Source organism: Embiotoca jacksoni, unplaced genomic scaffold, assembly GCF_022577435.1.
Source record: "Embiotoca jacksoni isolate LCO1_2020_lvr unplaced genomic scaffold, fEmbJac1.0.p SCAF_43, whole genome shotgun sequence".
Classification (NCBI taxonomy): Eukaryota; Metazoa; Chordata; class Actinopteri; family Embiotocidae; genus Embiotoca; species Embiotoca jacksoni.
This window is the reverse complement of record NW_027185396.1, coordinates 75,415-99,102: the sequence shown is the minus strand read 5'-3', so window position 1 is coordinate 99,102 and position 23,688 is coordinate 75,415. Positions and strand designations below refer to the sequence as shown.

General features: G+C 39.7%; 1 protein-coding gene across 3 annotated transcripts; it reads right to left on the bottom strand.

The window, feature by feature from the left end:
* Positions 1 to 1,618: 1,618 nt before the first annotated feature.
* Positions 1,619 to 19,266, bottom strand: efhd2 (EF-hand domain family, member D2). 3 transcript variants are annotated; one of them, XM_069169152.1, is made up of 4 exons: positions 18,935 to 19,265; positions 15,337 to 15,484; positions 15,105 to 15,239; positions 1,619 to 5,729 (listed from the first exon to the last, which is right to left on the bottom strand). In XM_069169152.1, exons 1-4 carry the CDS (start codon positions 19,219 to 19,221, stop codon positions 5,598 to 5,600), a joined length of 702 nt encoding a protein of 233 aa, XP_069025253.1. In that variant the 5' UTR covers positions 19,222 to 19,265; the 3' UTR covers positions 1,619 to 5,597. The 3 variants fall into 3 exon arrangements, 2 of the variants coding, with proteins under 2 accessions (XP_069025253.1, XP_069025254.1); XM_069169153.1 differs by lacking the exon at positions 1,619 to 5,729 and adding an exon at positions 13,304 to 14,854 and having other exon boundaries at positions 18,935 to 19,266; XR_011179227.1 differs by lacking the exon at positions 1,619 to 5,729 and adding an exon at positions 13,307 to 14,116 and having other exon boundaries at positions 14,687 to 15,239; positions 18,935 to 19,266.
* Positions 19,267 to 23,688: the final 4,422 nt, after the last annotated feature.

Sequence of the window (23,688 nt, the reverse complement as noted above, 5' to 3'; positions counted from 1 at the left end):
TGTACCAATCAGTTTATTTTTTTGTAATGTTGCTATCACTTAACCACTTAAGGGCTTCTTTTTTTTCCCCAGCTGCTACTTACACGGAAAACGTTTATATTTTCAGACACTAAAATCCAAAGAGTTATTACTCAGGAATACTTTACATTACACTTGTTTTGTTTACATATATTCTGAATCGTCAACTTCCGACCTTTTCCAAAATGGCGGCTGCAGATCACATTTTAACGAGTTACTCTGCATGATCCCAGTAACCGGGACCACTCTGGTTTATGTGGGCAGTGTTCTGAGGGCTTTGCGGGGCAACAGTTCCAGACAGTGTGCAAAAAGTGAGAGGCAATTCAAAGCAAGATCCTGAACTTTTTACAACTTTACATTAATGCACAAGCATTTTTGTTTTTGTTAGACATACCCCAGTCCTGTCTGATGAAGTCCAGTCCTATCTGACAGCCATCATTGTCTTGGTTATTAGGGACGAGCAAGTATAGCCTTATCTTTTTCTGTATCTGTCATGCAGTATATTAAGTATACAATTTATCACTGATACATGCAGTGTGCTTAAATGAATTATATTTGTACATGATCATCTCAGTTTTATGTGAATTACATGAAAAAATTAAGTTACTGTGACATTATTGAACAGAAATATGAGATCATTATTCACAAAAGTCCAAAGAAATGCAAATTACTTTGTTTCTGAAAACTTTACATTTCTAAGAACTTGCAGAAATCCGCTGTTAAGGAAATGTATTTATTTTAAGATAAATCATGGTCGCATCAAACGATAATCTTTTAGGCCACTGCCAATTCATCCAGATTAAAAAAAAAACCACTAATATCATTTAATTTCAAAAATTCATATGAATTCCTGTGTACATATATAATTGGCCTGTTGAACATCCTTATACATCAATGACCATTTTACATTGTGGAAAAAAGTTATGAATGAGACAGGTCGATCTGCACTAAATGATGGCCTTCTCAAAGATGGGCAAACATCTTTGATGTGTTTCCTACTTTGGCACCCAATATTTTGCAAACTGGATATCTGTGCTTGTGGACAACATCACGTTAATTTTTGGAATATTCAAATTATCGCATGCTTATTTGAATTACTTTATCTGGGGTGCACATTCAGTTTCGCTTGTCTGTCTGAAAGGCAGCCAAGGAGGACAACAGGCGAGAACCTTCCTTCGTTGCATTTCTTTTTAAAATACCGGTAACATGGTAAGACAATTTACCATGCATAATTATGAAACTGGTAGGCGGCGGCAACCTTAGTCAATAACAACACTCTTGGAGCAGGCATGTCAAGTTACACATTACGAGACAAAAGTTTTTCCATAATACATTTACAAAGTGGCTTTGTGAAAAAAAAATGAAGTATAACAAGAATTAAAAGAATTTGTTACAAAAAGTGACTGTGTTTAAGATTAGATTATTTAAAAGTGCTAACCCAGAAGATTACATCTGACTGCTGTGTTTAAAAGAAACACCCACTATATACACATTTCATAAATGCTTCTAAATACATGTAGGTCATAGTCGTGCGGTTGAATACACTCATATTATTCATAGAGTGATGTATTAGTACACAAGATTATATTCAATCACAATATGTTGTCACATTTGACTTTTATTTCACTTGCTTTTAATCATTTGGATAACAGTATTTTGCAAGATACAGCAATGTAATAATTTCATTACAATTGAGCACCATTCCAAGTCAATAAACAATCAATAATATTTGTCGATGTTCAGGACATGTATGCATTTTTTTTTTTTTTTTTTTTTTTTTTACTGCTGGTCCATTAATTCAAACTAATATTAATATTAATATTCAAAAATTAAGTAAGGTTACTGCAAAGCATTCGTAAAATATAATTTCTCCCTGATCTTTTTAATGCCCTCTTGTCCTGTCAGTAAAAAAAAAAGGCTATTTGTTGTTGCCTTCATCAGAAGGTGGAAACAAGGTGAGGTGGTTGGTCCCTTTAAAAAAAAAAAAATGCCATTATTTTGCAGTAACATTACAGTCAACAAAGTGTAGTTAGGCTGTTATATAGTAAGAAAATAAACTTTCTCTACAGTGTACTTTATGATTACCCTGCATTATAATCATTTCCAAAACAAATTATGTTTGTCATTGGTAGCTGATTTTACTTATGTGTACATTATATGTACTTATTTTTGAAAAGTGACAGCCACGCAAACTAACAGCCAACAACTTAATGGTCTCATTTTATGAAATAGGAGTTTTTGGTAAAAAAAAAAAAGTTCACATGATCCTGTTGGATTATGTTTAAAACAAATGGCAGTCCATTATTAGTATAATCTATGGTGTAAATAGTAATTAAACAGATTTGGTGCAATCCACCAAACAATCTTCAGGATTAACACTGTAAATTTCAAAGACAGGAAGACAATTGAAATTAGGGCTCAGCAATATGGACCAAAAATTATTTCAATAATTTCTAGGCTTCATGGTGATTAATATAATAAGGAGCTAAATGTTAATTTGCATGTTAAAGTGCGTAACAAGCACTTTCATTCAAACAGATGGTTTGTTGTTCTGCCTCGTTGAGTGATAATGGTACATGTAATAAATGTGGTTTACACCGCCCCCAGCATGATTTAAATCATTTGAATTTAACAAATTTGTATCTACTCTACCGTCCCTAAATTAAGACAATCGCGTCAAATCGCCACGATCTCTGCAGAACTCACACTCAACTCACACATGCTCACAATCTTGTTTTACCATCTCGTGGCAAACTACAGTCTATTCTGCAAAAAAAAGGTCAAAGCTCACATTACTCATGATATGACAATGAGACAACAGCGAAAACATGTAAAGCAGTTTGAGCTTGTAAACCCTATAAGTGGTACCAGTCTAACGGCTAATAATGGCACATTAGATATTCTGTGTCAAACCTCCACATTCATCCAGGTGCATATAGTTGAAACATTTCTTAAAATATATATATAAAAAAAAGGTCATATTTGCATAGATTTGGTTCACGTTCCTTTTAGGTGTGACAGCATTTCACTCTACAATACTATAATATTGATTGTCCATACTTTTACACTTGTACATTCGTACACTTGCCATCTACTGTAATGCCCCGAAGGCATATTTGTAATTTGGGCTGTATAAGTCAAATTTGCTTTGACTTTATTGTTGAGCAAAACTCCAAATCACTAAATCTAAAAAAAAACTTTTGTGGTTTAGACTCATCAAAATTTTTTTTTTTTAAATTAATACAAGCTGAATCCTTTTATTGTTCAAGTAAAACATCACATTTGAGCCAGGTAGTGGTTTCCAAATGGTTTGAATGCTGGACTCTAAATTTAAAAAATAACTGACTTTGACAGTTTCCAACTGTGATGGTTAATGTGGTCAAATGAAAGCAGTCTACAGTGAAATGACTACATCCTCAGAGCTCAGCAATGAAGCCAGTGAATAAAACACGATTCAAGTAATGACCATGGTTAGAAAGGACACATTCCCTACTTCAGAGGGCCCATGAAAAAGTGTTGAAAATGACAACCACCAAAACCACCCCAATCAACTGAAAATTCACTGTGGGTATGACAATATGATGCTGAGTGCGGTGAAAATGTAGACCTCAGTTGACACAGTAGCTATGACATTGGAATAAATGCATTCATCACTGGTCTATAAGAATCGGTCAAAAAAGTGATGTGCACAGGGCAAAACGAAACTGTAACCTTTGTGATTAAGTAATGTGAGTTTTGTTTTACACTTGTTTTTCATCAGGGTTCTGGTCCAGCGCATTTGCGATTTTACAATGCACCAGAAACTAGAGCGCACGTCAAAGTTTGTGTCAAAGTTTTGGAGAACAGAAAAAAAGTGGCAGGGTTACTACATTTCAGATCGTTGACACAAAATAAATTTTCCTCAGACGCCTCAGAAAACAACAGTTTGAATTTGACCATGACAATCTGGCCCTGTCAATGTCAAAGAAAATCCACCCAGTTGCGCTCCTGATCTAATGTGCCCGTAGCTGACGCTGCTGAGAGCCGGGCATGTACACGTTTCTATGACAACACCGGAAGTTAACCTACACGAGTTTCCTCGCTTTTATTTTGTATTGTTGAGTATTTTTCTCTTTGACGTGGTTAAAATACATTTTGCTTGGTGTCATTTCAGGTTAGCAAAGTAAACTCATTGTTATGTTGCCTTGTTAAATTCAGAAAGTTGAAAAAATTGTATCGTAATTCACGTAACGATACGATCCGGAAGTTTTCTACAAAGCGCCAGAAAGTGCGAGACGGCAGGCAAAACAGCACGACTTTTATTATCCCATCCGATATTCTACTGCTGGTCTACCAGGCGAACACGGTAATTAAGTTACCTCATTAAGTACTGTTATACTAAGATTAACAGGAAATTGTGTTTGTTTCTATGCTGTTTGAGGCTTTGTGTTTTAACGCTGCTCTCATTTATTTCCTAGTTTTCCTGGTGTTCAATGTTACCCTCAGCAATAAAACTTGAATATGGACATCTGTACGAAGCGTGGACTCTTTCATGACCATAGCCTACAGTGCCTTTTTTCGGTTCTGGACAGGGACGTTCACCTCTCTGAGCTCCATTACCTCATTGCTGGAAGCTTTTCTGCATTATTTTAGGGATTTCTGTTGTGGATTTTCCTAATTTCACCCAAAATTTGTCATGTGCCTTGCTCATGTACACAGAGAAATCGAAGACGCAACTGGACCACCGCTCACAAAAAAAAAACATTTGCAGCTCAGGTGCTGAAGTTTTATCAAGCAACGAAACTTCACCTTATTGAAAAAGTTATAGCTTCTCCATGGTCTGGGCCCGTCACGGTAATAACAGCAGTCTCTGAATTTTTTTTTTATCCAATCTCATATGCAAATACTAGCAACTGGAAAATGGGGCAATTTGCTACAGTTTACCAATTTAAGAACTTCAGAAAATCACAAAAGTGGCCATGTTGGTGAGTATTTTGTTTCAGCTACAGGTGAGACTATCATACAATTAAGTAAACAGATCCATGACTTTGAAGGTTTATGTGACGCAAGACCACTGTTAAACTGTTTATTATATGTCTGAAGACGAAACTCAATACTCTTGAAATTTATCTTGGTTACAATCATGTGAACCGTTTTTGCTTGAGCCCTCTGCTTTTAGCAGTGTCAACACTAGGCCGCAGAGTTGAGGGTAAAATTGTCTCTTTCACATTGGGTACACAGTGGCGGATGACAGCTTAAGAATCGTTTACTTTATCTAGCTCAGTATAGTCGGCTCTCCTGACAAATCTGCTGTAATTGCAGGAAATGTACTGAACTTTTTTTTTTTTATGTTTGAGAGTGTTACTAAGCAACACAGCTAAATGAATATCTGAATATAGACAGATGAATAATTCTTTCTCTGTTATCAGTGTAAACAGACCTGATTTCTATAACGCATCTAGTCCGTTATATAGACTAGTGACCTCCACTGATGGCACCCAGATCTGACATACATGGAGTATTTGAAATACAGGGATTGACAAACTGACAGTACCAATAAAGCACAGAGAGAGAAAGGTCCTGAGAGAAAAGAGAAACAATTACTTAAAGGCAGACTTTAGTTCTTTGAAAGCAGCTTGTCTCTGTTTCTGCTCTTCAGCTTGCTTCTTCTTTGCCTCCTGCTCCTGGCGGATCTCTGCTTCGAACCGACTGGACTCGTTGATGGCATGGACCTGTCCAACAGGAAAACGCATAACTGTTAGGTCGTGTCACAGCAGAGCTCCTCAGCCAAAAATATAAAAGGAATTTCCTCCAATCCTATAACTTGTAAGGGCTTGTAGAAGGTTTCATAAGGATTTCACAACATTGCTTTTTGAAATAATTGTGTGAAGATATTTGCTAAAAAGTTAGAAAATCTGACAATAATAGTATAATTAATTACATTTTATTGAATGTAGGAGCACTTTATATAGCAACGTCAAGACTCCAAATATCACAACTAACAATTAAGCATTTCTCATCGGTTTTTTTTTTTTGCCTCTATGCCTACAGGGATTTAATACATAGAAAAAAAACGTGACTCTAAATAAATTACCCATGAACCTTTGACATTAGCTCTAAATTACCAGCAGACACAGAATATAACTTCAGTGTAAGATGTCACATATTAGTGCAATAGGTGAAGGAGTTAAATCTACTTAGTAAATACCATTGTATTCACCAGCAACATAAAAAAAAATTGCTTTTATTTGTTGATAAAAAAAAAAAACTAATACAGTGGTAACACTTCCACCTATCTTACTCCTCCACTGCCGTTTGGTTTAAGATCCCCTGTTGGGTTTATTATCTCGTAGCGATGGCACATCGTTAAGGTCTGGGATATACTGTATATAAACAGGCAGTGAAAAGTCAGTTCTATTCATGAATTTGTTGGATGTGGCAGTGATTCACTTGTAAACACCAGAGAAACAATGACAAGACTAGGATACTCCTGATCAGTGGGGGTAAGTTTAAGTACTTACAGACAGAAAGCAGTCTGAGGAGGGACAATCACAAACACGCAACAGGGTGTTGGGCACTGAGGTCATTGATGTGCAAGGGCAATGAAGGCTATCCTATCTAGTCTGATCTGACAGAAGGGCTACCATGGCGCAAGTTGCAAAAATAACTTTGAATGATGCATATGGGAGGAATCTGTTATCACACCCTGCTGGCTGTTGTCAGTGTAAACTACCAGGTAAAGGAAGAGGAAGAACATGATAAGTAAGTCAGTAAAGTTTATATGTTTAGCATCTTTCGGGATAAAATCCCAAACTGCTTCACATAAATTAAACAGTAAGATTTTGAACTGTTAAAATTACAACCACAGTTAAAATAACTGTTAAAATCACAATTGCAAGAAATAAACAAGGACAATAGTGGAGAGAAAAGACAGTAAAACGGTAATATATAAAGAAGCTATATAAACAGGCTAACTAAATTTTAAAAAAAAGTTTTGAACTGTCTTTTAAAAATGTCGCAGGAGTTGAGAGATTGCAGTGACAGGGGCTGCGAGCGTTCCACAACTTCGGTGCAACAGCTTGAAAAGCCCGGTCACCACGGGTTTTAAAATGGGTTCAAGGGATGGCCAGTAATTCATTAGTGGACCTAAGCGTGCGATCCGGTGTGAAAGGAAGAAGGAGATCCAAAATGTTTGACCGTGGAGAGCTCTAAAAGAAGAGTGGGGATAGAATTGGAGTGACATGCAATCTCTTGTTGTGACCAGTTAAAACACGAGCAGCTGCATTTTGGACATTTTGAAGCTAGTTCAAAGAGGCCTAACACGAGTTAAAAGTCACTCAATCAGTATTAAATATATATGGACAGATAAGGAATTTTATTGCCAAGTGCGCACCCAAAGGAGAACGTTAGAATATAAAAGTCTTCGGCAATAGGACCCCCATTGTGTCTGTCGTCCTCTTATTCAAAAGAAGGGTGAGGGTGAACATTAAAAAGGAAATCCCCGTGTGGTCTAGACACTGGTGGTGGTGATGGGAAAAAAAAGGATGCTAAAAGATCATGATGAGATGAGGAGTAGGTTCTGAAGGGCTCGGCCTAAGAAGACTGGAGATTAATGGGGTGGAGGAGGGTCGCAGCAACACTCAAATATTGGAAGCCTTAACTGTTCCAGGGATCTTCCCTGCAACAACAGCAGAGTTTAAAATTAGATTATTTATTAAATGATATATGCATAGAAAAATGAAATGGTATAATTAAAGATTATAATGTGCTACGTGAACACCATGGAATGAAAAAGACAGCATTAACTGAGCAAGAGATGGTAGAATAAATTGTGAGATTGTAGCCTAAAATGGAGCGAGTTCCCGAGGTAAGCAAAAGCTAGACTATTTTCTGACAAATTTAAGAATTTGGTGAGTTCTGCAATCATCAACCTGTGAGTCAGAGCAACCCAGAGAAGTTTTAGTGATGTTTCAGTTGTCACAGTGAGCCACGGGTCAGGACACGGGTCTGAAAAGTTGAGTAGGGGTGGGCGCAGCAATCCTGCGGAATCAATACTTCCAATACTCACAAGCTACTCATCTGGTATCACATCCTTTTCAAAATATAGTGATAAGTACAAAACGTGGGTGGCTGTGTCACTTCAAAATATTTATTTTAGTCTTTGTAGGTTTGCCACATTTGTGCAAAAAACAGCCCGAACATATTTCGCTGGTCCGTGTCACATGACCGGTGGGAACCAATGAGACACGAGGACAAAGCGGACGAGCACTCACTGCACAGCCTAACACTTCCTTTCCGCATATTTAGTTAACTTGACATGAGGCGTGGAGAGACTGGAGAATGGCAGAAAGGAAACGCAGTGCGGTGTGGTGCTACTTTTCAGCTGTTGACAAAAATATAAAAAAGATGCACTACCTATGACGAAAAAAGTACCTCTTCAAGCATTTAAAAAAGAACACACCCTGAACGTTTCAAAGAGGCAGAACAGAAACAAAAAGAAACTAAAATTGCAAGCGATTATAAAGGTGTCCAAGCCCCCCCTTCCCTCCCCCCGGAAAAAAGAAAATCAGACCTGAAGCTACACCCACGCAAGAGAAGCACCCTGGTGTCTTTTGAAACTCCAACTTCACTGAACACAGTGAAAAAGATTAAAAGCATGCTAGTAGGATTTTAACCAGTCGATTGATAAATGATTGTCATGATTGGCTGCGTCTAGAAAGAAAGTAAACATCTTTTCAACTTCTTTAATGTCACTTCTTTCTCACCACCCTTTGACATTTTCCTTTTCTGTCCTTGGAAAATCTAAGATTTGAACTCCTGTCATCTGTGTGCAACCCAATGCTTGCCGCAGTGAGCTAAACCTGAAGGCGAAGATCTTCAGGGAACTCCCTGGATACACACACCAAAAATTGTTGACCAACTCTTAACCTCATACTTGACAGAGGTTTCAAATCTCAAGCAAATTGGGGGGATTGTCTGGGGAACCTAAAGTCTTTTATCCCAAAATGTCCCTCTCTTTCAAATTTTCACATCATTTTTCAGATAATCTTTTGACGACGAGTTAAAAAACAAACAAACACAGACTACTCTAAAAAAAGGAGGTTTTGCATGTATTGTAATTTTCCAGAAAAAATCAAGTCAAAGTGGGCGTAGCCTTTATAAGCGGATGCAGCTCAATTTGTGATGTGTACGGTTAATGAGTTATTTGACAAAAGGCAATTGTATTTACTTTAGCACCCTCTCCTGGTTCATGCAAATTTTCTCCGAAGTAAACTTTGAGGGCCTCCGATATTTACAAAGCAAAATTTATTCATACATACAATAAAAAGACATGCATTTTGGTGCAATAAAAAAACATGGATATTTAAAGATTTGCTGAGGCGTCATTATGTGGCTGATTTGCATAAAATGTATATTGATATAAAGCATTTTAATGTGTTGTAATGGTCACCTAAGTTTGCCATTTATACATTGTGATGGAGGGACATGTAATTGGTTAATTTTTTTGCTATCATGTCAGACTAAATTATTTATTGTCAGTGGCCAGTTGCATCTGCACAGCAAATGAACATGGGCCTTTATGTTTCTTTTTTTATTTATTACCGGACTCTATAAATAAAGGAAATGACTTCCCTGTGGGAGAGCGCTCGGGCAGGTGGGGAAGTCTGCGTCCAGAGAACAATACCTGGCAGCGAGTCCAGGGATCTTTCTAAGGGAACCACATCGTTCTGGACTAATATCCTTTGGATTATCCCAACACATGGACATTTACTGTGAGAGGGAGTTCAAACTTCTGGACGAACAGCGATGGGGAGATCTGCGGCTTTGTTTGGCGGTATTAAGCCGCGGCAGCTCGCCACGCTTCACCTGGTATCAGACCTTTTGTGTTTGGAGACTGTTCTTAAAGACAGTGAAGACCATTTCAGTTTGCGCACGCGGGGACAGTGGGACTTTGTTTTTTGGGGGGGATATTCGGTGTGTATTAATTGTGTGTTGGGGTTGGCCTTTGTATGTTACAGCCACCGGCCCTTTGTTTGTTAATTGTCGTCCAGGTGGGACGTGTCCTAATTTAAAACTTTTCGTTAATATATTGCGCAGTGATAACCAACTTATGTCACTGTCGTTAATATATATTTTTGTTTGACATTATAGGAAGGTAATGGGTAGGTTATTAGGTTCAGTTCTTGTGTTTTTGAGTTAAAAAGGAGATCAGCTGGCGGTGTTCAAACGGCAAATCAGGTCCACTCGTTCCTTTAAAATAAGCGTAGTAGGTTTCCCCTTTTTATTAGTTAGGGTGAATTGTTACTGTGTAACTTATGGTTTATGAGTTATTCCCTACAATGTGCTGACCTTTTCTAGTGCCCCCTACGGTTTCTTTGTTTAACCTGCAGGAAGTAATACCTAGGAGTGCATTCTGGGTAATGTGTTTTTTCTAATTTTTGAAGGAAATGGGCTACCAGAGCCTTATCGTTTGGCCATTTTGCATTAAATATAAAATTCTGGTTTTGAAACAAATGCTGTATGACCATAGTCAAAATGGAAAAAAAAATTGAACAAAGCTATAAGTAGCTATTACAAATTTAAAACACATGGGCTAGGAGTGTATTTACACCAAATTATGAATATTGAATCACAAACTTATCCTTGACAAGTGCGTTCAATTTAATGCAATTTGGAGTTTATCTTGAGAAGCAAAAAACATTTTCTCAAAAAATTTAACCCAGATATACATTTTTAAGATTATATCCCTCACATATAATTAACAATATTTAAACATTTTTGTAAATAATTATTGACAAGGATGTTCCGAGAATCTTTTGACATTCTATTAGTGACTCTGAGTGAAAAAAAAAAGACTAGTTTGAAAGAGTGGGTTTCAAATTTTTTGGTGATTTTGCAGAAAAATAAAAAAGTATAAAAGGAAATGGTCATGGCCTATACCAGCAGATGCAGCATCATGCAAGAAACACATTGATATAAACCATTTGAATTAGACTTATAGTTACGGAGTTATTCAATAAAAAGTGTTGACCGTCGCCAAGTTATACCGCCGCCTAATGGTTGACATGTCTCATTTCTTATAAGAGAATTTTCAGAGCTCACTATATTCCATAAAAATGTAATGGTGGCCAGCAGATGGTTCAATGCCGTTTTAGCATTTTGGTTTCTGTCGTATCAGTGTGCAGCGCGGCGTGGTAGCGACATGGCCTCCTCTGGAATCGGAGGGATTAGCAACGTTTCCGTGATAATAATAGTGCAGCAGTTCCGAATGTTTGTCTGTGTTGATATTGTAGATTCCAGCTCCTCCATTTTGTAGGCTGGTGACCTAAAATTCCTGACTATAGCTGTACGATATGTTGGCCGATGAGCACGTAGCATTCAATAATAAAGACACTAAGCAAGACAAAACAATCAAAGAGCATCGATGAGATGAGCACTGAGATGCTGCAACTACAAGCACTGCCATCTCGCCAAGTTTACACTGCACTACATGCATGAAGGCTTTGTGAAGGTCTTTTGCCATATGACCAGCGCCAGTTCCTTCAAAGTGACAGTTTAAACAGTTTGTTCAAAGAAAAGCGTGCAATTTGTCCACTCCAGTACAACTGGGAAGATTTCAGCATACCAATCAGCTGAGTGACCCATTCGGCCGGTTCCCATTGCCAGGCAACGACACAATGCCTCAGGGGGAGATGCCTCAAGTCAACCGTGTAGAAGTTTCCAGCTTCCGCAGACGTGAAATGTTTTTTTGTTCTGACCATTGGGGCTTGAGAAACGGCTGAACCAATCTTAAAGTAGGCAGGCTATCTTTATAACTTGCTCATGATACAGGTTGATGTCTAGTGGAATCGTTTTCACTGTACCTATGTGCTGTGAATTTAGGATCAGGGTCTTTTCCAAGTGGAAAGTTCACCGAGATATCTAGATAAAGGTTTTGAGTAAAACCTGGAACCTCAATGAAATTGCAACCAGAGGCATGTAAAAAAAAAAGCCCGTTTTGGGATTGACACTTATGTCACTGTTCAGTTGACAATTGATTTTGTTTTTAAAAATGTTACCTTTCATTTTAAAACGTGTCTATAGACAGTTTTACTGTTAATTTTTTTTTTAAGTCTATCATCTCACACTAACAAAACTAACTATCCCATTAGTCTTGTTTTCAATAGGAATATCCTCACTTTCCCACCTAACTCCAGGCGTGAAAAGCATGGAGTGTGAGAGACTCATTCCCATAGCAGTCCTCCTCATTTTAGGTCTTACCTGGCAGCTTTGCATTTCAATGAAAACTCTGTGTGAACTTACAAGCCAGGACTGTAGAAGAACTGCAGTTTTAAATCAAATTTCCCGACCCCAAGAGAGGGGTAGTGTTGTGTCAATTGTGAGGATTAAATACTACGATTTAAAAAATTCTCACTTGCCAGATTCAGGTTTTCAGTTTTGCAACACCAGAGTGTTGAAAGTGGACAAAATTTCTAATTGCAGTTATTTTAGTAACAATTTGTCAACCGATGAGACTATATGAATTACTCAAACTATATGCCATATACTCCTATGTTTAGAACACATCCATGAGCTTATGGACCTTCTCTTTTGTGAGGTCATCCATTAACCTTGCATCTTTTGTGGCTGAGCTGGAAGCAAAGGCTGTTCCTGCATTCCTGTGCTCACAGTATGAGTGACCTTCTGAAGCAATGTCACATGTCTAACCCCACAATCCCATTCCTAATGAGCTGCTTTCTGCCAGCAATTGAGTCACCATCTCCACCGTGCAATTGTGATTCTCACTCAAAATGTTGGACATTAAGTATATACACATTATTCCAATGGTATTACCTGCGTATTTCACAAAGTAAGCAGTGCATTAATATTTTTAGAAAAACAGACACTACACCGATGAATCATAATGTTTAGGAAAAAGACCGGTTTGTAATAGGTCTCTCAACAATGGCCAAAACTCTATTCCTTCTTATGGTCTTGTTTTATTTTTCATTACAACTGCACACATCGCAACTTCAAACAGGAAAAAACAATAGTTTTCCCCATGTGCAGTGGTCAGTGTCTTGCTCCAGCATACTTGCCTGCCTTATTGCTCTTGTGGCTGACCTCCTGCCTCAGGCCATCTTCTGTATCACAGCCCAACAATACACAATTCCAAAAAAGTAAGTTGTGGCATACATAAACATGTCATTACTTAAAATCTGGTCATCAGCTTTCCAAGATTGGAATTAAGCAATATTATTGGCACGACAGTGGTGTAATATTGCAATTGTACAAGAAGTTACCATCTAAATAAAATATATAATCAAAATGTATTCATATTGTGGGGCATGAAGATATCTGATGAAAAAAGATGTCAATGGAGTCATGTATTTTTAAGATTTTAGCACAATGTCGTGTGGTAAAACATAACTGGTCAAGCTAGCCGTTGCCAGGATCTTAAGTTTGAGACTATCTGTGGTGTTATGGTATAAGCGACAAAAAAGGACCAAAAGAGAACCGATTTTGCCAAATGGGTCACATTTAATTGACCTATAAAAAGTAAAAACATTATATTGCATATTATATGAAATTCAATTCCAATCATATATTCCCATTGAGAAGGCGGAGTGATATTTCTAGTGATGAGGAGGGTGTGCTGTTATGCTGATTTGAGCACTTTTCAAATGTACAGTTGACCAATCTGATCGCTGGGTCAGAATTACTGGTTGTATAATGTCGTTTTTCTGGAAAGGTATTGAATAGATAAATAATTGTGACCATAATCCAGGTCATTACAAGATTCGATTCAATTTTATTATCATACCACCACAATTACAATTCAAGGCAATAAATGTAGTAAAGCTCTTAAAAAAGATCCATACAACATTATATAAAGAAAACTAACAATTCAACAATTCCCACAAGTGACAGCTGGGAGGAAAAAAAACAAACCCTCCTGTTTAACAGGAAGAAACACATCAGACAGTTGAAAGGAAAAACTTCATTTTAACAGGGAAAAACCTCCAGCAGAACTCACTGGGGTGAGAGGAGAGGAAAAATTAAAAGCACTGAATTTGAAGAAAATAAACTGTTTGTGGGGCCGGTAATTGCAGACAGGAGACATGAAGTTCCAGGGTACCTGCAAAAAAAAGGTAAAAAATTAAGAGAGCCATGCGAACTCCATAGTAAGACAACACACAATAAACAAAACTATGGGAGAGAAAAGGCATAAAGGTAATGAGATGTAATGGTGTTATATCAATGCATATAGAGAGAGTTTTGGGCGGGGTTAAAGCTCAACAGATATACTGTAGAAAGGATTTATTTTTAGCTGTAGTTCAAACTGACAACACACCTTGTGCTAAATCTTATTATGGTCTCAATAATAATGATAATAGCAGGTGTTCTTTTTCCTATAAATGTTAAAATATGCAACAAAATTAAAATCTGGTTACAAGGTTCATTTATTTAAAAATCTACAACAAAATGGTACGCATAGAAAAAAATATATATCAATGGCTAAATAATTCATAATATAAACTTGTGTTTAAGTGTGGGGCGTGACTGCTAATTGGATCTGTCACCATACCATCAAAACTATATGGATAATACGAAAATAGGTTATGTTTATTGACAGCCTGAGTCGATTAAGCTCGGCTGTGCTAGTCAGTCATGTGGCTAACTTGAATGAATGTGAGAAAAATATTACCATCACACTGTTGATCTTCTTGTCGGTCAGCGTCCTCCTGTTCAGAAGTAAATTCCGTCTACGGTGGCCGAAGAAGTCCTTTAAAACAGCTGGATGAAGCATCCGTTTTCCACGTCATAGATACTTCAGAGGCGGTGTGGTCCCCACGACCAGGCTCATTTTCAGCGGCTTCGCCCGCAGCATTCGAGAGCACCGTTTATTTTGTCACAATTTCAAACCTACTTTCATGTAATTGTCTATGTTTTTAAATCATTCAAATTCGGCCCGGGTGGTCAATGACACATTTTTCAGTGGTGTGAAGAAACTAAAACTCTTTTTTTTTTTTTTTTTTTTTTAATCTTACACGGACTTAAAGCTAGTGTCTCTACTGTAATGAAATATTGACTGTGTTTTGCTGTAGAAGTTTAGACTGACTTACTTTAGCTTCAAAAAACGTCTTGGCTCCTTTGACCCCCTCCGTGGAGACATCAATTTCAGAGAGGCGAGCAAGAACACTGAGGCCACTGTCTTCCGCCAGCTCTCCTGCTGCTGCCTTCCTAAAGATCAGCAGGAACTTTGGAGAACAGGAAGAAAAGATAGACATGGATGTATTGAAAAGGAACGTCACATCCTATTAAGGAATTTGAAGAAGGTTTTCTTTTTCTTCTCACTTCTCTGAAACTGAGCTTGTTGTCCAAGTCCTCATCCACCTCCTTAATCATGTTTTTCAGGCCGAGGTGTGTCTGTGGCGCTCCGAGCTTCTCCATCATCAGCTTCAGCTCCATCAGGTCAATGTAGTTGTCTTTTCCCGCATCGTACCTTGACATAATCAAGAAGAAAACCGGTTTGTTACAGCTAGGCTAGGCTAGGCTACCATCTAACCTCAATGTGTTTTAGGATATCAGATTTGTGTGTCTGGTGGTGATGTTATCAATGTAAAAAAAAAAATCAAAAACAAATATGTCAAAGTGTTGGGGCTGGTCGTCTGTATGAAAGAACATATGATCTGTGGATCTTTAAAATAAATAGACAGTTTGAGATAAGTATAGTGGCACTGAGATACAAAAAGAAAACACCACAACAAAAACAAAGCACAAACACACAAAGAAAATGCAAAAACTACCGCAAAAAGCTGTGTTCCTGAGGTGCAAATCAGAAATAAAAGAGGAAAACAGCAACTAAATAGAGCAGTCCCAAAGTGCAAAATGAACAAAAAACAACAACAACAACAAAAACCTCTAAGACTAAAAAATGCATACACGTCATGAGAATACATCTAATAATAAATACATTTAATGATATATGCACACATGTATTTAGTCAGTTTATGGTGAGCTGATATGAGGCTTTCAACGTGGGTTACACATTCACACAGTCTGCAATGTTTTTGCACATCCTCCCATCATTTAGCAGCTGCAGCTGTGCTGCTTTTAATCTGGATCGTGTCTTTAACTTCATTATAATTTTGGTTTAAATTATAGTTTGCTTGTCCTTTGTAAAAATATATCACTCTGCTATCAGTAAACTTGTCCATGTTTGTGATTGGTCAGATGCTGCAAACACCTCCTCTTTTATGTAAACTCACTCAGAGCCTAAAACAGAAAGCCAGAGTTCACAAAGCTGCAGGAAGCACGTCATTCCTAGGAGTGCATTTTGGGTAATGTAGTTTTCAAACGTTTGAAGAAAACAGGCTACCAGAGCCTGCAGCTTTAACAAAGAAACCGTAGGTGGTGCAAAGGTGAAATTTTAAACAAAGATAGTGAGCACTGAAAATTCTCCTCTGAAAAGAAATGACACGTCAAGCCTTATGGGACGAATAAAAGAAGGAATATGTAGTCTGTGGTCAACACAGAATTTGTTCGTTCAATAATCTACTATCTACCAATATTTCAACATGAATACAATAATAGTTTAGTTTTGGGTTTAGTTTTCTAATGAAAAACAATATAAAATACTGTATTATTCATCCATAACATCTCTTTAATATGGTGGCACTGGGATGCAAAACATAAAAACAACAAGAAACACTCGCAATTTGGCCATTTTGCATCAAATTTAAAATTCTGGTTTTGGGTTATACATGGTACAAGCATAGCAAAAATGGTGAAATTTGATTAAGGCTATGTGTATCTATTTAAAATCCGTTTGAGGGCGCACCCTTGGGGTGTATTTACACCCAAGTTTTTATGCTGAATCACAAACTCAATTTGAAAACTGTGTTGAAGCTCATTAAATTTTGCATTTGGGGGTAATGTAGTTTTCTAACTCTTGAAGAAAATGGGCTACCACAGCCTTAATGTTTGGCCCTTTTTGTATCAAATTTTAATTTCTGGTTCTGGAACGTATGTGAAACCATATCGAAAATGGAAAGAATTCGAGCATAGCTACAAGTAGCTACTCAAAAGAAAAAACACATGTAAGGGTGTTCCTAGGGTTGTATTTACACCAAGTTATGAATATTGAATTGCAAACTCATCCTTGTGTTCAATTCCATGCAATTTGGAGTTCATCATGAGAAGCTAAAGATTTTTATTTGAACATTTCACCCAGCCATCAATTTCGGAGATCATATTAACATAAAATAACGATATCTAAAATGTGTTTCATAATTATTGACAAGGAGGTTCCAGAGAATCTTCCAACATCTTATTAGCTACTCTGAGTGAAAAAAGAAACTAGTTTGAAAAAGCGGGTGATTTTATGAAATAAAAAAAGTAAAAAAAGTATAGGTAGAAATGGGCATGCCTTTATGCCAGATGCAGCACCATTTAAGGAACACGTGGATATAAATCATTTGAATGTGTGACTTGCAGTTAAGGAGTTATTTAATAAAGGGCGTCGACCATTATTATAGCAACCCCTACAGTTGACGTGTCAAATCTTTTCAGAAAATAATGTTTGGGGCCCACTACTTTCCAATGAAATTTTACCTTTGCACAGCCTACAGTTTGGGCCCCAGTATAGTCACTATTTGTGTCTTTGTTCAAATCCAGAAAGTAATTCCTTGGACTGCATTCTGGGAAATGTAGTTTTTATAACTTTTTTAACACAACAGGCAATCAGAGCCTCAGTGTTTGGCCGATTTGCATCAAATTTTAGATTCTGGTTTTGGAACACAAGTTGCAGGAACACAGCAAATATGGGGAAATTTGAGCAAACCTATAACTACCAATTAAAAAGAAACGTTTGCAGGCACCCCCCAGGAAGGTACACGCCAAACGTTTTCTATCAAATCACAAGCTAGTTCTTGACAACTGTGTCTAATCTCTTGCAATTTGAAGTTAATTTTAAGTAGGTAAAAAAATGTATTCTGAAAATGTCACTACCTATAAATTTTGAGGATCATATCTCTCGTGTATAATTAACAAAACCTAAACTTTTTCTTGATAATTATTGACAAGAAGGTTCCAAAGAATTGTTTGACACCCTTTTTGGAACTAAAAAACAGGAACTAGTTCGAAAAAGCGGATTCCGCATTTTGTCTCAAAAAATGAAATGCAGACATGTGCGGTGCCTAAACAAGCAGATGCATCAGTATTACAGGAACACATTGACATGCAGCATTTGAAGGAGTATGAAGTTAGTTATCATTTCAAATGTTGTTTCAATGTTAACAGAGGGTGGAAAAATGATGGAGAATAAACATCAGAGCTCAACATTGATTCAATTTAATTAATGGTTACGGCATAACGTTTATTTAACACAGTTTCAATGATTGTTTGCTAACTGGGTTGCAAAACACTTCCTGGACTGGGAACACTACGCATTTTTTTTTTTTTTTTTTTACTCAATAAGAGCCTGTTATTTAATTGACCGTGCAATCACTCAAGGTTCAGGAACCCCTGGGTACATTATATTTAACATATAGTATCCTACAGCTGCAGTGCTGATTATTTTCTTTATTAATCTATGAGCCTATCATCACATTTAAGTGTAACACCCATTATCAGTGATCAAAGCCCCAACTGCTGTGACAAATGCAACACTATTTCTCAATGACTCAATGAACCAATTTAGATTTAAACTTGTGTTATTCTACATGTTGCCTCTTACTTGTGTATGCCAAATAGTGAAAATTATTCAACAATTGCAGTTTTGTGTATTTAAAATGTGACATTTACCAACAACCTGACAACCCAACTTCCTTGATCAATCTTTACCACCCACTGACTCATGACTTCAAAAAAAGAAAAGAGGAACACCTTATTTGAGGAAGATCATAAAAAGCATTGGAAATTTGCTCAGGGTTTTTATCCAGACAACACTCACATTTTGAACATTCCTTCCATGTCTTTGATCTGCTTTCGGGAGAACTCTTTGAACTCGGTGTAAGGGTTGCAGACCTTCATGCTGGGCTGGACGTGCTCACCCTGCCCCTCGTTCAGCTCTCCTCGCCGCATCAGCTTCGCGCCCAGTTCCGAGTCCGCGTTGGCCGTACTCGGCTTCTCGTCCGACCGATCCTGCGGTTCGGGTACGTCGACGGCGACGGGATCCTCGGATCCTTCTTCTATCTGCAGCCGACGGCTAAGTTTGGACGAGAGCTCTTCTGTGGCCATTTTTCAAACTCAAACGATAATAATCTAGAGTCGACGTCAGCCCACAGACACAGAGACGGCAGTCTTGACGCTCGTTTCGCCACGCCCCCCACGTTATACGCCATATAAGGGCATTTCGTCAAATATTCTGACCTGTTTGGTGTTTTATATTAATTTTCAGGAGTCCGCGCTCCCTACCTCAAATACATACTCCGACCCAAGGATGTTGTATGTTGTCTGGTCGACTATTTAGCATTCCAAACTGTCATACTGTCACTACACCTTTTAGACGAGGACAGTCGACATGGTCAATCTCAATACCCACATTTGAATTTGTTCTCACACCGTCATTGTCAAACTTTGTGTTCCATGTCGGAAAAGTGGAAACACACTTAACCTGCAGCCTCCTGCGCATGTAGCCTGTGAGGCATCAAAGCAGAATTCAGTGCTGAAAAAAAAAAATGAAAAAAAAAAAAATCTGCATGCATACGCAGACATACACATTTTGAACAACAGGACATATCCTCTTATGTATGAACATATTTGAGTTTCAAATATTGGTTTTACACATTTAACATGGTCATTGCATACATGAAGCAAAAAATTTGTCATAGAAAGTGAGATATTTGTGCATACCTTAATTCCATTATTTACTTTCCAAATGGTGATATTTAAAGGGTAAATATGCCACATACATACAAATGTATTTTCTATCTTAGCTTACTATCTATACCGATGGATGTGCATTTGTTGCGATTTGGACACGTTTTATATTAATTAGCTTTAATAAACAGGCAAGCAGCACTGTGCAGCAGTGGGGGCAGCACAGATAGCATACACTTCTGGGCCTTATCTGGGCCATTTATGGCACACATGGCTCACTTCTGGCAATTCCAAAGATCATATGGGCCACATCAGGGCCACACACAAAAAGCTGGTTTTGGCTTTTTTGGCTTCTTGTGTGTGGTCCAGATATGGCTAATATTATTAAATTTGTCCTTGTTTCAAATGATTATAGAGAAAAAGATTAATTCAATTCAATTCAACTTTATTTATATAGCGCCAAATCACAACAGAGGTTATTTCATGGCACTTAACACATTAAAGTCCTTACAGCAAGACTTTACAATATTATACAGAGAAACCCAACAATTCAACAATTCCCACATAAGCTAGGAGGGGAAAAAAAAATCCTCTTTAAGGGAGAAAAACCTCCAACAGAGGGAAGAAAAACTCCCTCTCAACAGGAAGAAACCTCCGACAGAACCAGGCTCAGAGGTGGGCGGCCATCTGCCTCGACCGGTTGGGGTGAGAGGAGAGCATGGAGAGAAAAGGACAGCATAGAGATACAAGAGAAGAACTGTTGGTGGAGACGACAAGCGCAGGGCAGAGACATGCAGCTCCATGGCAGGACATCCTCCCGAAATTCACTCACACTACTCCACTCCTCCGCTCCTCCGCTTCCTTCACTGGTTACCAGTAGTGCCCAGACGGTCCAGGAGTTTATTGACCCGGGGCATTGGGGAGGCATCAAATCGTGACACATCATTCACCCTGCGATAGTCCACACAGAATCGTATAGATCCAGCCTTCTTGACAACAAGAACAACTGTTGGATTCTTCTTTTGCTTCCATCTCCAGCATAGCAGCCAATTCCCTCTGAACCACTTTTCTTTTGTGTTCAGGTAACCTGTAGGGTCGCGACTAAACCGTCACACCCAGAGAAGTCTCAATGTGGTACACCATGAGGTGCGTGCGTCCTGGCAGGAGAGAGAACACGTCAGCAAACTGCTTTTGCAACTGGGCAGCGTCTGTTCTCTGGGTCTCGGAGAGATGGGCTTCATAAGGGAGCGAGGCAGGATTGGTGGACTTTGGAACCTCTGGCCCCAGCTCCTCTCTCTCAGATACTGCGGACACCAGAGAAACAGACTCCGCCTCTCTCCATGATTTTAAGAGGTTGAAGTGTGTAGATCCCCTGTTAGAATGCACCACCTCATAGTCAACATCCCCTACTCGCCGTGTGACAACAAAGGGTCCTTGCCACTTGGCGAGGAGTTTCGAGCTGGCAGAAGGAAGAAATACAAGTACCTTTTCTCCCGGTGTGAATTGCCTCAGCTTGGCCCCTCTGTTGTACAGCCGTTGTTTATATTCCTAGGCCTGGAGCAAATTCTCTCGTGACAGCCGTCCCAGTGTGTGGAGTTTTGCTCGCAGATCCAGAGTGTATTGAATTTCACTTTTACCGGGACTCGGGCCTTCCTCCCAGTTTTCTTTAAGCAGGGCGAGCACCCCCCGTGGTTTCCTGCCAAACAGCAGTTCAAAGGGAGAAAATCCTGTGGAGGCCTGCGGGACTTCCCGCACTGCAAACAACAGAGGATTAAACCATTTATCCCAATTGCGTTCATCTTTGTGAATAAACTTACAGATCACGGATTTTAAAGTCTTATTCAGACGCTCCACAAGACCGTCAGTCTGTGGGTGGTACACACTGGTCCGAATAGATTTAACCCCCAGTAATCCGTAAAGTTCCCTCAGTGTTTGTAACATGAACAAGGTGCCCTGGTCAGTCAGAATCTCTTTCGGGATTCCGACTCGGGAGATGACCTAAAACAGAGCCTGCATGACACTCTTTGCAGAAATGCTGCGTAGTGGCACTGCCTCGGGATATCGTGTTGCGTAATCCGCCAGAACTAACACAAAGCGATATCCCCATGCACTCTGGTGAAATGGCCCGATGAGGTCCATGCCAATCCGCTCAAATGGGACCTCCATTAATGGTAGAGGACGTAAAGGCGCCCTCGGAATGGCCAGCTGGTTTACCAGTTGACACTCCGGGCAGGACGCACACCAACGGCGCACATCCCCCCGGATACCTGGCCAATAAAATTGGGTCATTATCCGGTTTAGTGTTTTAGTGTATCTCATGTGGCCAGCCATTGGGTTATAGTGAGCCGCCTGAAAAATGATTTCCTGACGGCTTTTTGGCACCAACAACTGGGTCTTTTCCTGTCCTGTCTGAGTGTCATGACTCACTCTATACAGCCTGTCCCTAATCACTGAAAAATGCGGATATGACTGCAGTGCATCAGGGCGCACCAACTGACCATCAATTCTTATCACTTGGTCAGTGGCAAAGCGTAGAGTATCATCACGAGACTGCTCAAGTGGAAAATCCTCCATGGAGTGAAATTCGGGAACCGGTGGAGTCTCCAAGGGAGGCTCCGCTGGTTCCCCCTCCCCGTCTGCAGTGTCGGACAACCTCGCTTCACCACTGAGCACAGCACACATATCACATGACCCTGTCTGCCGTGAACGCACCCCCGGACACTGGGGATTAGGGGGTGCGTATGGTGCACCCCCTAATCTGAACTACCTTCACACTATTCTTTTTCCCCATGTATCTAATTTCCACTGATACAATGGGATACTCGTGAACATCCCCATGCACACACCTAATCTTCACCCACAATGCCTCCACCAATGCCCCGGGCCGAACCAGGCTCTGGTGAATCATAGATTGTGTACAGCCAGAATCCACCATTGCCTGATGTACACCCCCCTGGATCCTTACCGGAATGCGATATGTCACCCCTGGACCGGCAGTGCCCGGGCCGCCCACACCTCCAACACTCCTGCCCTGACGTCTGACAGGAGCCCCCTGTAGGTTGGGAAGGGTGCCTGTAGCTGCTGGGACCTGTGGAGACACGACCGGAGGGAGAGGGTGAGACCGCGGAGATGGTAGCAGCCGAGCCGGGAGCTGCTGTTGTGATCTTCTCCGAGGGGCGGGAGTTGGCCGGACTGGAGCCAACGGGCACGTGCTGTCTTGCTGACCACTGGGGTGGACAGTGAGGTGGTCCTCCACCAAAATGATGGCAGTCGCCAGTAATGCGTGACAGTGGCAGCGTACCCACGCTGATGTTTTGACCAGCAGTCCCCCCACAAACTGTTCCATCAGCACCTTCTCCGGCAAGGCCTGCTCTCCCGCCGAGCTCCCCAGCTGCAACCACCTGGCCGCGGCATCACTTAGCATGGGCATGGGTGAAGGGCCGGTCCTCTGCCGTTTGTGCCTCCCCTGTCAGGAGTGGCAAGAGCTGGACCGCCCGCTCCGCCGCTGGCCAGCCACACGCATCCGCCACTGCCTCGAACATGCCGAGGAAAGACTGCACATCATCTGCTGCTGTCATCTTGTTTAGGTGCACCCCCGCCAACGTCGAAGAGGCCTGCGGCAGCGGGGCTGCAGTATTAAAAAATCTGATTGGAGATATTCTAATGGCGAAAGTTTTGAAGGACGGAAATTTGTTGATGTATGTAGAAATGAAGAGCAAAGAGAATGAGCAGACAGGATTAAAGAAATAGGGCAGTTTAAAGTAGTGAGGACAAACAGTATCCAAAGAGAAAGTAAGTGGAGTAAGGGAGTGATTTGGGGGATGCCGGTTGGAGTCACAATGGAGGAAATTAAAGCAATCCTTAAAGGAGGAACTTTGAAAGGAG